Genomic DNA, 14,772 nt, shown 5'->3' with positions numbered 1-14,772 from the left:
TAGGAGTTTGGAGTTCAATTGTGGAATTGAAACCTCTGTAACTCCTTGATGCAGTTATAAAGAAGGCAGGACAGTGACTATACTTTATTAGGGGTTTTGAAGTTACTTGTTACATCAACAAATACACTCAAAAACTTCTATACATGTACCATGGAGAGCATTCTGACAGGCTGCATCACTATCTGGTATGGTGGGGGGGGGGGGGCGGTCTACTGCATAGGACTGAAAGAAGCTGCAGGGTTGTAAATCTAGTCAGCTCTATCTTGGATACTAGCCTATAAAATAACCAGGCCATCTTCAAGGACCACTGTCTCAGAAAGGCAGCATCCATTATTAAGGACCTCTAGCACTCAGGGCATACCCCTTTCTCACTGTTACCATCAAGTGCATGGAGTGCATGGAAGTGGTAGCACCTCTAGATGGGGGGGGGGGGGGGGGGGGGGGGGGGGGGCTTGCCGCACTCCTTGGACAGGCTCGTCATCTATTGGTCCCCACCAATGCCTGCTCTCACCTGTGACTCCTCGTAGCTGTTTGCATGCGACAGCGGCCACAACCAGGCAATGGCTTTGACAGGCCGGCTAAACCAGGTGTGGGTAGCCAAGGGGTCTGAAACCCTTGGTGAGATAGGAATTTGCTCATCCCAGCATACGAAGACTGCTTCAGTGGATCAGGTGGAGGAAACCCGGGGGTTCAAGGGCTGAGAAGGGGTTGCAGCAGCTCTTGTGGAGTGCGTTGGGCGCGGCAGAGCACTTAAGATGCGGCCATCCAATGCAGCCAAAGAAGTTGCCAGATGTAAAGATTCTTCGTGCCATTGGACCCTGATTTCTGACGCCGAGAGAGTGGGATTGTCTCCGTGCAAAGCTTTTCCACTTTAATATCTTTCACACACTGGTTACATTGTGCAAGGGTGGCTGGTGGTGCAGTGAGATCACACACTCGGCAATTCAGGAACAGCTTTTTCCCCTCTGCCATCTGATTCCTAAATGGACATTGAACCCTTGGACACTACCTTACCTTTTTAATATAATTTGTTTTTGCACAATTTATCGATTCAATATATGTATACTGTTATTGAATTACTTATTTATTTATTATTTTATTTTGTTTTCTCTTCTATATAATGTATTGCATTAAACTGCTGCTGCTAAGTTAACAGATTTCACCACACATGCCAGTTATAATAAACCTGATTCTGATTCTGAATGAATTTGTACTCTATCCCTGTGAACATGTGGGTTTCCTCTGAGCGCTCTGATTTCCTCCCACAATCTAAAGACGTACAGCTTAGTAAGTTAATTGATCAATGTAAATTGTCCTGTGATTAGCCTAGTATTAAATAGGTGGGTTTCTCGACAGTGTGGCTTAATGGGCTGGAAGGCCTGTTCCACTCTGCATCTCTAAATAAAAATAAATTAAAACTAGGCCCTCTAGTCTTTTGACAGCTTTTCCTTGGGAAGAAGACACTTAACTACCCACTTGGTAACTTTCATGGTTAGAGCTGAAATATCAGCAATTTCTATCCACCCACAAATGCTGCTGGGCCTTTTGAGTTCCTCCAGCAGATTATTTGTTGCTCTAGATTTCAGCATCTGCAATGTTTTATGTCTTGACTTTGACTATCTATCCTCTCTGCACCTGACATAATTTTATATACTTCTATCAGGTTATCTCTCAGCTTCTGACACACCAGAAAAAAATAACCTAAATCTGACAATCTCTGCTCGTAGCAAATACACTCTAGACTAGGGAACATTCTAGTAAACCTCTTCTTCACCCTCTACAAAGGCTCTACATCCCTTTCTGTAAATTCAAGAGATGCTGCAGATGCTGAAAACTTGAGTAACACACTCAAAATGCTGGAGAAACTCAGCAGGTTGGGCAGCTTCTATGAAGGGGAATTTTGAAGTTGTCACTTTTAGCTGAGTATTCATCAATACTCCTAATGCGGTCTAACCAAAATTTTATACAGCTGCAACATTATTTGCCAACTTTTATATTCAATACCCTGACAGATGAAGCAAGTATACCAATGCTTCTTTATACCCTGTCTACTTTGTGTTGCCACTTTCAAGTTGTCACTTTTTATTGTCATTTCAACCATAACTGCTGGTACAATACACAGTAAAAATAGATGTTTTTTAGGACCATGGTGCTACATGAAACAGTACAAAAACTACACTGAACTACGTAAAACAACACAAAAACACCACACTACAGACCTACCCAGAACTGCATAAAGTGCACAAAACAATGCAGGCATTACAATAAATAATAAACAAGACAATAGGCACAGTAGAGGGCAGTAAGTCAGCGTCAGTTCCGACTCTGGCTATTGAGGAGTCTGATGGCTTGGGGGAAGAAACTGTTACACAGTCTGGTCGTGAGTGCCCAAATGCTTCGGTGCCTTTTCCCAGATGGCAGGAGGGAGAAGAGTTTGTATGAGGGGTGTGTGGGGTCCTTCATAATGCTGTTTGCTTTGCAGATATAGTGTGTGGTGTAAATGTCTGTAATGGCAGGAAAAGAGACCCCGATGATCTTCGCAGCTGACCTCACTATCCGCTGCAGGGTCTTGCGATCCGAGATGGTGCAATTTCCGAACCAGGCAGTGATGCAGCTGCTCAGAATGCTCTCAATACAACCCCTGTAGAATGTGGTGAGGATGGGGGGGGGGGGGGGGGGGGTGAGAGATGGACTTTCCTCAGCCTTCGCAGAAAGTAGAGACGCTGCTGGGCTTTCTTTGCTATGGAGCTGGTGCTGAGGGACCAGGTGAGATTCTCCGTCAGGTGAACACCAAGAAATTTGGTGCTCTTAACAATTTCTACTGAGGAGCTGTTGATGTTCAGCGGAGAGTGGTTGCTCCATGCCCTCCTGAAGTCAACAACCATCTCTTTTGTTTTGTTCACATTCAGAGATGGGTTGTTAGCTCTGCACCAGTCTGTTAGCCGCTGCACCTCCTCTCTGTAAGCTGACTCAACATTCTTGCTGATGAGACCCACCATGGTCGTGTCACCAGCGAACTTGATGATGTGGTTCAAGCTGTGTGTTGCAGCACAGTCGTGGGTCAGCAGAGTGAACAGTAGTGGACTGAGCACACAGCCCTGGGGGCTGGATGTTGGAGATGTGTTGTTGAACAGTGTGATGGTGTTGGAGATGCTGCTCTTGATCCGGACTGACTGAGGTCTCCCAGTCAGGAAATCTAGTATCCAGTTGCAGAGGGAGGTGTTCAGGCCCAGTAGGCTCAGCTTTCCAATCAGTTTCTGAGGAATGATTGCGTTGAATGCTGAACTGAAGTCTATGAACAGCATTCGAACATACGTGTCTTTGATGGCCACAGGTAGGAATGACTTCCTATGACGCTCAGTGTTACATCTCGGTGGAATGAGTCTCTGGCTGAATGTACTCCTGTGCCTAACCAGTACATTATGGAGTGGATGGGAGTCAATGTCCAAGATGGCATGCAACTTGGACAGCATCCTCCTTTCAGACTCCATCGTCAGAGAGTCCAGTTCCACCCCCACAACTTAACTGGCCTTATGAATGTGTTTGTTGATTCTGTTGGTGTCTGCTACCCTCAGCCTGCTGCCCCAGGACACAACAGCAAACATGATAGGCCACCACAGCCTCGTAGAACATTCTCAGCATCGTCTGACAGATTTTAGAGGACCTCAGTCTCCTCAGGAAATAGAGACGGCTCTGACCCTTCTTGTAGACAGCCTCGGTGTTCCTTGACCAGTCCAGTTTATTGTCCATTCGTATCCCCAGGTATTTGTAATCCTCCACTATGTCCACACTGACCCTTTGGATGGAAACAGGGTTCAGCAGTGCCTTAGCCCTCCTTAGGTCCATCACCAGCTCCTTAGTCTTTTTCATATTAAGCTACAGATGATTCTACTCACACCACGTGACAAAGTTTCCCACCATAGCCTTGTACTCAGCCTCATCTTCCTTGCTGATGCATCCAACTACGGCAGAGTCATCAGAAAACTTTTGAAAATGGCAAGACTCTGTGTTGTAATTGAAGTCCAAGGTGAAGATGGTAAAGAGAAAGGGAGACAGGACAGTCCCCTGTGGAGCCCCAGTGCTACTGACCACTCTGTCTGACACACACTGTTGCAAGCGCACGTACTGTGGTCTGCCAGTCAGGTAATCAATAATCCATGACACCAGGGAAGCATCCACCTGCATTACTGACAGCTTCCCAGCAGAGCAGGGCGGATGGTGTTGAACACACTGGAGAAGTCAAAAAACATGACCCTCACAGTGCTCGCTGACTTGTCCAGGTGGGCGTAGACACAGTTCAGCATGTAGATGATGGCATCCTCAACTCCTGTTTGGGGCTGATAGGTGAACTGCAGAGGGTGGCATAACCATAGGCCGGAGCTGCTCTAGAACAAGTCTCTCCAGGGTCTTCATGATGTGGGAGGTCAATGCCACCAGTCTGTAGTCATTGGAGCCACTGGGGCGTAGCGTCTTTGGTACAGGATGGGGGCAGGACGTCTTCCACAGCACAGGAACCCTCTGGAGACTCAGGTTGAAGACATGGTGAAGTACTCCACATAGCTGGGGGTCACAGGCTTTGAGCACCCTGGGGCTGACACCATCCGGGCCTGCAGCCTTGCTTGGATGGAGAAGTTTCAGCTGTCTTTTCAGCTGTGAAACCCACTGTGGTAGTTTCAGGTGTGGGAGGGGTGTAGTCACAAGAGCAGGGTGGGGGGGGGGGCTGTGAGGAGGGGTAGGAAGGGAGAGTGGAGTATGTGTTGGTTGGGGGCTGACAACAGATGAATCATGTGGGGGATGGGCAGGGGCCACAGTGTCAAATCTATTTAAGAACAGGTTGCACTCTGTGAGCCCATCAATGTCCTCTCCATGTGGCTCACAGAGGGCCTGCCAGTCTGTCGCCTCAAAACAATCCTGCAGTGCCTCATAAGTCTCCCCTGACCATTTCCTCACTGTCCTCGAGGCTGCAGGTTTACTCTTCACCAGAGGCACGTAGCAGGGTTTGAGATGCACCAGGTTGTGATCTGACCTTCCCAGTGGGGGGAGGGGAGAGGAGCTGTAAGCATCCTTAACATTAGCAAACATCAAGTCCAGGGTCCTCTCCCCTCTGGTTGTACAGCTCACTTACTGCATGAAGTTGGGCAGTGTTCTAGCCATGGTAACATGGTTGAAGCCACCCGAGATGGTAATGAGAGCACTTGAGTGCTGGGTTTGTAGCCTGGCTATGACGGTGCGAATTATGTTAAACACCGACATCGGGTTGGCAGAGGGAGGGATGTACACAACAACCACAATTGCATGTGAGATTTCCCTTGGCAAATAATATGGCCGGAGTGCAACAGCAAAAAGTTCAATATCCAGGCTACAAACACGTTCTTTGATCATAATATGACCAGGATTGCACCACCTGTTGTTAACCAGAACAGCAAGCCGCCCTCTTTTACGCTTACCGCTCTCAGTGCAATTCCGATCGGCCCGAACGGTCTGGAAGCCCTCTATGGAAACATTTTGGTCAGGTATGTCCTCGTGCAGCCATGTTTCAGTAAAACACATAACACTGCTCTCCTGAAAAGTCCTCTGACTCCTGGCTAGCGCTGCCAACTCATCCATTTTATTACCCAGCGATCTCACATTGCCCATAATGAGAGAGGGGAGACACGGCTTATAACTCCTCTTCTCCATAAGTCTCTGTTGTCTCGACCCGGTCCTCCTCCCTCGCATTTTTGATCCCCCTCTGCATCCTCTGTGTGTTTTTCTCCAGATTTCAGCAGGGGTATCCGCTGCCCTGTTCACTAAACCGGCCAGTTTAAGCGCGATCAGCTGGTCCCTGGAATATACTATGCGACCATGCCGCTGCTCCGCAAATGAGAAATGTCCGAATGTAAATATTTCCAGTGCTAAAAACATCTAGCTTCATCCCCCCCCCCCCCCCCCCTCGGAGAAGCTCCCGGCCTCGGACCCCCCTTTGGGGTCCGATCCTCTCTCTCGACCCCCTCGCGCCGATCTGCCCAAAAGCCCGTCAACAAAAGCTTACAGACTCAGAAGAAAGAACATTAATCCCCATTTGGTTTACAAAGGAAATACCATTCTCGTTATCAGTAAATTAGCATTCCTGCTAGTTAACAAAAAAGAAGAAACCCTCTTTACAATTGTTTTGGAATTTCTCTTTTCTGTTTCTAGATTATATAGCTGTCAGTATTATTAATTCTCTCTTCAGAACTCAGTTAAGCTTACTCATGGACATTTATGAACTAAATATTTTTGCCACAAGAGGGGAGAAAGGCCTTTCTTGGGTCACAAATTTTTGGTTCATATGAGGATAAATGATAGAGAAGTTACCTGACAGCATAGTAAACAGAAGTGTGGTTAGCATGTCCACTCACTCCATCTTTATCAAACGTCATCACCTGCAAGAGATTGAAGGCAAAGACTCTTCATCACCTGTCACCATATCATTGCTTGATACAGATAAACCCCTAAAATGTCTGTGTGGAAGTGAATTGGGGGGTGCAGAGGAAAGGGACAATGTATATTGTAGTGAGATACAGGGTGGATGAAGTTCCATGAAGGGATGTGGGAATCAATACTACATATATTGTAGAGTCATAGAGAAGTACAGAACAGAAACAGGCCTTTCGGCCTACCTAGTCCATCCTGCAAACATTTAAACTGCCTACTCCCAATGACCTGCACCTGGACCATAGACCTCCATAATCTTACTGTCCATGTACCTATCTAAACTTCACTTAAGTGTTGAAATTGGGCTCACATGTACCAGTTGTAATGGCAGCTCATTCCACTGTTTCACGTCTCTCTGAGTGAAAATGTTTCCCTCCATGTTCCCCTTAAACTTAGATCATAAGACCATAAAGCATATGAATAGAATTAGGCCATTTGCCCTTCAATTCTATTCCACCACTCAATCATGATTGATCCTTTTTTCCTTCCTCAGCCCCACTCTTGGCCTTCTTCCCCTAACCTTTGACGCCATGTCCAATCAAGAACATATCAAGCTCTGCTTTAAATACACCCAATGACTTGGCCTCCACAGCTGCTTGTAGTAACAAATTCCACAAATTCACCACTTTTTGGCTAAAACATTTCTGTTTTAAATGGACACCCCTCTATCCTGAAGCTGTGTCCTCTTGTCCTAGACTCCCCTGCCACGGGAAACATCTTTTCCACAGCTACTCTGTCTCGGCCTATCAACATTTGAAAGATTTCAATGAGATCCCCCACCTCATCCTTCTAAACGTCAGCGAGTACAGATCCAGAACCACCAAACTTTCCTTGTGTGATAACCCTTTCATTCCCAGAATCATCCTTGTGAACCTCCTCTGAATACTCTAATGCCAGCACACTCTTACATAGATGAGGAGCCCAAAACTGTTCACAATACTCAAGTGAGGGCTCACCAAAGCCATCCAGTCCATTATCTAAATCATCGACAAACAATGTGAAAAGAAGCAGTCCCAATACTGACCCCTGAGGAACACCACTACCCACCGGCAGCCAACCAGAAAAGGCCCCTTTTATTCCCACTCACTGCCTCCTGCCTGTCAGCTATTCCGCTATCCATTCCAGTACCTTTCCTATAACACCACAGGATCTTATCTTGTTAAGCAGCCTACTGTGTGGCACCTTATCAAATGCGTTCTGAAAATACAAGTAAATGAAATCTGCTGCCTTTCCTGTGTCCACCCTGCTTGTTACTTCCTCAAAGAATTCTAACAGATTTGTCAGGCAAGACTTCCCTTCAGAAACCATGCTGACTTTGACTAATTTTATTATTAGTCTCCAAGTACCCTGAAACTTCATCCTTAATAACAGACTCCAACACTTTCCCAACCACTGAGGTTAAGCTGGCCAATAATTTCCTTTCTTTTGTCTTCCTCCCTTCTTAAGAGTGAAGTGACATTTGCAATCTTCCAGTCCTCTGGGACCATGCCAGAGTCCAATGATTTTTGAAAGATCATTGCTAACGCCTCCACAATCTCTACCGCTACCTCTTTCAGAAATCTAAGGTGCAGTTCATTTGGTCCTGGTGACTTATGTACCCTTAGGTCTTTCAGCTTTTTGAGCACCTTGTAGTGTGTGAAGGAAGAGAAGTTAGTGCAGTTACTATTACAAGATCTGGCACACTGTTAGTGTTTTCCACAGTAAAGACGGATGCAAAATACTCATTTAGTTCATCTGCCATCTCCGTGTCCCCTGTTATTATTTCTCTGGCCCCATTTTCTAGAGGTCTCATCTCGCTTTTATTTTTTTACATACTTGAGAAACCTTTTTACTAACCACTTTGATATTGCTTCTCAATTTGTTTTCAAATTTTATCTTTTCCCTTCTAATGGTTCTTTCTCATCTTCCCTTGTCAGCCACGGTTACCTACCATTGCCATTTGAGAATTTCTTCCTCTGTGGGACATACCTATCCTGCATCTTGTGAACTATCCCCGGAAAATTCCGCCACCTTTGCTCTGCCATCATCCCCGCCAGTATCCTCCTCCAATCCATCTGAGCAAGCTCTTATCTCCTGCCTCTGTAATTCCCTTTATTCCACTGTAATACAGATACAAGTGACTTATGCTTCTCCCTCTCAAATTCAATCATATTATAATCACTCCCAATCTAAGACAGTCTTTCCCCGAGTAGGCTCAAGCACACGCTGCTCTAAAAAGCCGAAGGCATTCAACAAATTCCCTCTCTTGCGATCCAACACCAACCTATTTTCCCAATCCCCTTGCATACTGAAGACCCCCATTACAATGGTAACATTACCCTTATTATATGGCTTTTGAAGCTCCCTTTGCTATCTCAAGCCTCCCCCCAGCATCTTGGCTACTATTTGGAGGCCCATACATGATTCCCATAATGGTTTCTTTACCCTTGCAATTTCTTAACTTCGCCCACAAAGATTTGACATTCTCTGACCCCGTGTCGCCTTTTTCTGAAGATGTAATTCCATCTCTTACCAACAGAGCCACACCACTGCCTACGCGTTCCTGCCTGTCCTTTCAATACAAAGACAGATTTCAGGCCCCTTCAAGGATTTGCTGATCATTGAAGGGGGTTTAAATGAGGTTACCGAAAACGATTCCAGAATTGAAAAGTTTGTCATATGAAGAGTGTTCGATTACTCTGGGCCTGTCTTCACTGGAATTCAGAAGAATGAGGGGTGACCTCATTGAACCCTTTCAAATGTTGAAAGGCCTCGATAGAGTAGATGTGGAGAGGATATTTCCTGTGGTGGGGGAGTCTAAAATCTGAGGGTGTCCTTTTAGAATGGAGGTGAGGAGCAATTTCTTCAGCAAGAGAGTGGAGAATCTACGGATTTTGTTGCCACTGGCAGCTGTGAGGCCAAGTCATTAGGTATATTTAATGCCTTGATTCTTGATTGGTCAGGGCATGAAGGGGTACGGGGAGAAGGCAAGAAATTGGGGCCGCGAGGAAAAATGGATCAGCCATGATGAAATGGCAGAGCAGACTCAATGGGGCAAATGCCAAATTGTACTCTTCCCTAATCTGAGGTATTGATCATGTGCATAGTCATTTTCCCAGGGCTGAAATGGCTAACACAAGAGGGCTCAGTTTTAAGGTGGTTTGAAGTAGGTACAGAGGATATGTCAGGGGTACATTTTTTTTATGCAGAGAGTGATGAGTGCATTGAATGGGCTGTTGGCGACAGTGGTGATGGCAGACCCAATAGGGTCTTTAAGAGACTCTCAGATAGGTACATGAAGCTTAGAAAAACAGAGGGCTATGGGTAACCCTAGGTAATTTCCAAAGTAAGTACATGTTTGGCACAGTATTGGGGGCCAAAGAGCCTGTATTGTGCTGTAGGTTTTCTATGTTTCAGTGTTACTTCTACATTTTATGGTCTTATGGTATATTGTGGTGAACTACATGGTAGATGAGGTTCCAGGAAGGAACATAGGAATCAATATAATGTTTGTAGTCAGATACAGTGTGGATTAGGTTCCAGGAAAGGATACAGGAATCAATACAAACTATACTGTGGTGAGATACAGGGTGAAGGAGGTTCCTGGAAGGGATACATGAAACAATACAATGTATATTGCGGTCAGAGCAGGATGGAGGAGATTCTGGGAAGAGGTACAGGAATACAATGTATATTATGAGGTGATACAGTGTGGATGAGGTTCTGGAAGGGATACAAGAATCAACACTATGCATGTTATGGGAAGATCCAGGGTGGATGAGGTTCTGGGAAGAGATGCAGGAATCTACTCAATATATATTCTCAGAAGATATAGGAGCAGAATTAGACCATTTGGTCTATTGAGTCTGTTCCACCATTCAATCATGACTCATCCTTTCTTCCCCTCCTCAGCCCCACTTCCTGGCCATCTCCCAGTAACCTTTGATGCCAAGTCCAATCAAGAACATGTTAAGCTCTGCCTTAAATACACCCAACGACCTGGCCTCCACAGCTGCCTGTAGTAATTAATAGTCGCCATTCTCTGGCTAAAGAAATTTTCCGTATCTCTGCTTTAAATGGATGCCCCTCTATCCAGAGGCTATGCCATCTTGTCCTAGATTGCTCCCCCCCACCCACCATGGGAAACATCCTTTCCACATCTAATAGAAACATCTATTCTGTCTATGCCTTTCAACATTTGAAATGTTTCTATAAGACCCCTTCATCCTTAAAAATTGGAGCGTGTACAGAACCAGACCCATCAAATGTTTCTCGTATGATAACCCCTTTATTCCCAGAATCATCCTTGTGAACCTCCTCTGAACTCTCTCCAATTCCAGCACATATCTTCTTTGATGAGGAGTCTAGAACTGTTCACAATACTGAAGGTGAGGCCTCACCAGTGCCTTATAAAGCCTCAGCATCATATCCCTGCTCTTGTATTCTAGACCTCTTGAAATGAATGCTAACATTGCATTTGCCTTCCTCACCACTGACCCTATCTGCAGTTAGCCTTCAGGGTGTTCTGCACAAGGACTCCCAAGTCCCTTTTGCATCTCAGATTTTTGGATTTTTCTCCTTAGTAATGGATCTCAAGAGAGTAAGTTTGTTGAATGCACACAAGATGGCTTTTTAGAGCAGTTTGTTGTTGAGCCTTCTAGGGATCAGCTATACTGGGTTGGGTGTTATGTAATGAACCGGAGGTAATTAGGGAGCTTAAGGTAAAAGAACTCTTAGGAGCCAGTGACCACAATATGATTGAGATCAACATGATAGTTGAAAGGGAGAAAATAAAGTCTGATGTAGCAGTATCTCAGTGGAAAAAAGGAAATTACAGTGATATGAATGAGGAGTTGGCTAAAGTAAATTGGAAGGACATGCTGGAAGGGATGACAGTAGAGCAGCAATGGTGTGAGTTTCTAGCAAAAATGAATAGTAAAAGCTATCACAAATCTGTAAATAATGAAAGTGAGATGAGAGTGGATTTAGGACCACTAGAAAATGAGGCAGGAGAAATAATAACCGTGGACAAAGAGATGGCAGATGAACTAAATGAGTATTTTGCATCAGCCTTCATTGTGGAAGGCATGAGCAGTATGCTAGATATTGAAGGGTGTGAGAGAACTGAAATGAATGCAGCTACTATTACAAGGGAGAAGGTGCTCAAAAAGTTGAAAGACCTAAAGGTATATATGTCACCCAGACCAGATGAACTGCGCCCTAGGGTAGAGATTATGGAAGCATGATGTTTCAAAAAAAATTATTGGACTCTGGCATGCTGCCAAAGACTGGAAAACTACAAATCACTCCACTCTTTAAGAAAGGAGAAAGGCAGCAGAAAGGAAATTATAGTGGTTGGGAAGATGTTGGAGTCCATTGTTTGGGATGAGGTTATGGAGTACTTGGTGACACAGAACAAGATAGGACAAGTCAGCATGGTTTCCTCAAGGGAAAATCATACCTGATGAACCTATTGCAGTTCTTTGAGGAGATTACAAATAGGATAGATAAGGTGATGGAGAGGGTGTTGTATATTTGGACTTTCAGAAACCCCTTGGCAAGGTACCAAGATAAGAGCCCATGGTATAACAGGAAAGTTACTGGCATGGTTAGCGCATTGGCTGATTGGTAGGAGGCAGTGAGCGAGAATAAAAGGATCCTTTTCTGGTTGGCTGCCAGTGACTAGTGGTGTTCCAAAGAGGTATATGTTGAGACCACTTATTTTACGCTGTATATTAATGGTTTATAAGAACATAAGAAATAGGAGCAGGAGAAGGCCACCAGGCACATTGAGCCTGCTCCGCCATTCAATAAGATCATGGCTGATATGGACTCATCTCCACCAACCTGTCTTTTCCCCATAACACAATTTCCCTACTATGCAAAAAACTACCCAACTTTGTCTTAACTATATTTACTGTGGTAGCCTCCACTTCTTCATTGGGCAGAGAATTTCACAGATTCACCACTCTCTGCGAAAAGCAGTTCCTCCTCATCTCTGTTCTAAAACTGCTCCCCTGAATCTTGAGGTTATGTCCCCTAGTTTGAGTCTCACCTACCAGTAGAAACAACTTTCCTGCCTCTATCTCATCTGCCTCTTTCATAATTTTTATATATATATAATTCTTCTGAATTCCAGTAAGTACAGTCCCAGACGATCTCTCCTCATAGTCTAACCACCTCCCCCAAATCTCTGGAATGAACCTAGTGAACCTCCTCTGCACCTCCTCCAAAGCCAGTATATCCTTCCTCAAGTAAGGAGACCAAAGCTGCACACAGTACTCCAGGTGCGGCCTCACCAGTACCCTGTACAGTTGCAACATAACCTCCCTGCTCTTAAATTTAATCCCTCTAGCGATGAAGGCCAACATTCCTTTTGCCACTTACGCCAATCACCTTTCCAGCTCTTACGGTCTTCTCCTATCATTTCGCATTTCCCCCTCCCCCCACTACTTTCAAATCTCTTAGTATCTTTCCTTTCAGTTAGTCCTGACGAAGGGTCTCAGCCCGAAATGTTGACAGTGCTTCTCTCTATAGATGCTGCCTGGCCTGCTGTGTTGCACCAGCATTTTATTCCTTTTGCCTTCTTGATAGCCTGCTGTACCTGAAAATCACACTTTTGTGGTTCATGCACAAGCACTCCCACGACCCCATGCACAGCAGCATGCTGCAACTTTTTACCATTTAAATAATAATCTGCTCTTTCATTTTTCCTTCCAAAGTGGATGACCTAGCATTTACCAACATTGTACTCAGTCTACCAGAACCTTGCCCACTCACTTAACCTATCTATATCTCTTTGCAGTCTCTCCATATCTTCTGCACAATTTGCTTTTCTACTTAATTTAGTATCATCAGCAAACTTAGATAAACTACACTCCGTCCCCTCTTCCAGATCATTAATGTATATTGTGAATAGTTGCAGGCTCAGCACCGACCTCTGTGGCACACCGCTCATCATTGATTGCCAACCAGAGAAAGACCCATGTATCCCAACACTCTGCTTTCTATTGGTTAACTAATCCTCTATCCATGCTAATACAACACCAACTCTATGCATCCATATCTTATGGGTAAGTCTTTTAAGCAGCACCTTATCGAACGCGTTCTAGAGATCCAAGTAAATAACGTCCGTCTGTTTCCCCTCTATCCATTGCGCTTGTTATATCCTCAAAGGACTCCAGTAAGTTTGTCAAACAGGACCTGCCTTTGCTGAATCCATTCTGTGTCTGCCTAATGGATCCATTTCATTCCAGATGTCTTGCTATTTCTTCTTTAATGATAGATTCAAGCATTTTTCCCAGCTACAGATGTTTAACTAGCCTATAGTTACTTGCCTTTTGCCTACATCCTTTTTTGAACAGTGGCATGACATTGCCAGTCTTCTAATCTGCAGGGACCTGCCCAGGGTCCAGAGAATTTTGGTAAATTATCACCAAAGCCTCTACTATAACTTCTGCCATATCATTCAGTACCCTGTGATGAAGTTTTTGAGTGTATTTGTTGACATACCAAATCTCTTCTCCTAATGAGGTACAGTCACAGTCTTGCCTTCTTTATAACTGCATCATATATCAGAATCAGAGTCAGGTTTATTATCACTGGCATGAGATGTGAAATTTGCTAACAGAATCAGAATCACGTTTATTATCACAGAATCAGGTTTATTATTTTGGGATCAGGTTAGATCCTCAGAGATCTTGACACCCAGGAACTTGAAGCTGCTCACTCTCTCCACTTCTGATCCCTCTATGAGGATTGGCATTTGTTCTTTTGCCTTACCCTCCCCACCCTTACTGTCCTTGCTTTTAACTGGAATATACTATTCTTGAGTACTGCAAAAAATCTCATTGAAAGTCTTCCATTGTTCGTCAACCATCCGACCATATAGCCTGTGTTCCCTGTTTACAGTAGCCAAATCCTCCCTCATCCCATTGTAGTCTCCATTGTTTAGGCATAATACAGTGGTTTTGGATCAAACTATTGCACCCTCCATTTGTATGAGAATCATACTGTGCTCACTCTTTCGAAGAGGATTCCAAATTACAAGATCACAAGAGGACCAAATCTAAGATAGCATGTTCCCTTGTAGGTTCAGTAACATGTTATTCAAGAAAGCTATATCGGATGCATTCTATGAAGTCCTCCTCAAGACCTCCTCAACCAACTTGATTCACCCAATCTATGTTCAGGTTAAATTCCCCCATGGTAACTGCTTTTCCATTCTTACATGCCTCAGATATTTCTTTGTTTATTGCCTGTGCCACTGTAATATTATTATTCGGTGGCCAATAGACAACTCCCATCAATGATTTTTTCCCTTTACTATTCCTAATC

The 14,772-nt window shown here is 44.5% G+C and overlaps 1 protein-coding gene across 3 annotated transcripts in view; it reads right to left on the bottom strand.

The window, feature by feature from the left end:
- Nucleotides 1-14,772, bottom strand: part of pigl (phosphatidylinositol glycan anchor biosynthesis, class L) — a 107,265-nt gene that overhangs the window by 34,863 nt on the left and 57,630 nt on the right. For all 3 annotated transcript variants that reach the window (XM_059973784.1, XM_059973783.1, XM_059973785.1), the window contains exon 4: nt 6,337-6,404. In XM_059973784.1, the coding sequence (XP_059829767.1) occupies nt 6,337-6,404 (68 nt within the window). The remainder of the gene's footprint in view (nt 1-6,336; nt 6,405-14,772) is intronic.

The sequence above is a fragment of the Hypanus sabinus genome, chromosome 6, assembly GCF_030144855.1.
Source record: "Hypanus sabinus isolate sHypSab1 chromosome 6, sHypSab1.hap1, whole genome shotgun sequence".
NCBI classification, from domain to species: domain Eukaryota; kingdom Metazoa; phylum Chordata; class Chondrichthyes; order Myliobatiformes; family Dasyatidae; genus Hypanus; species Hypanus sabinus.
The sequence above is the reverse complement of the archived record's forward strand: the minus strand, read 5'-3'. Positions and strand labels throughout refer to the sequence as shown.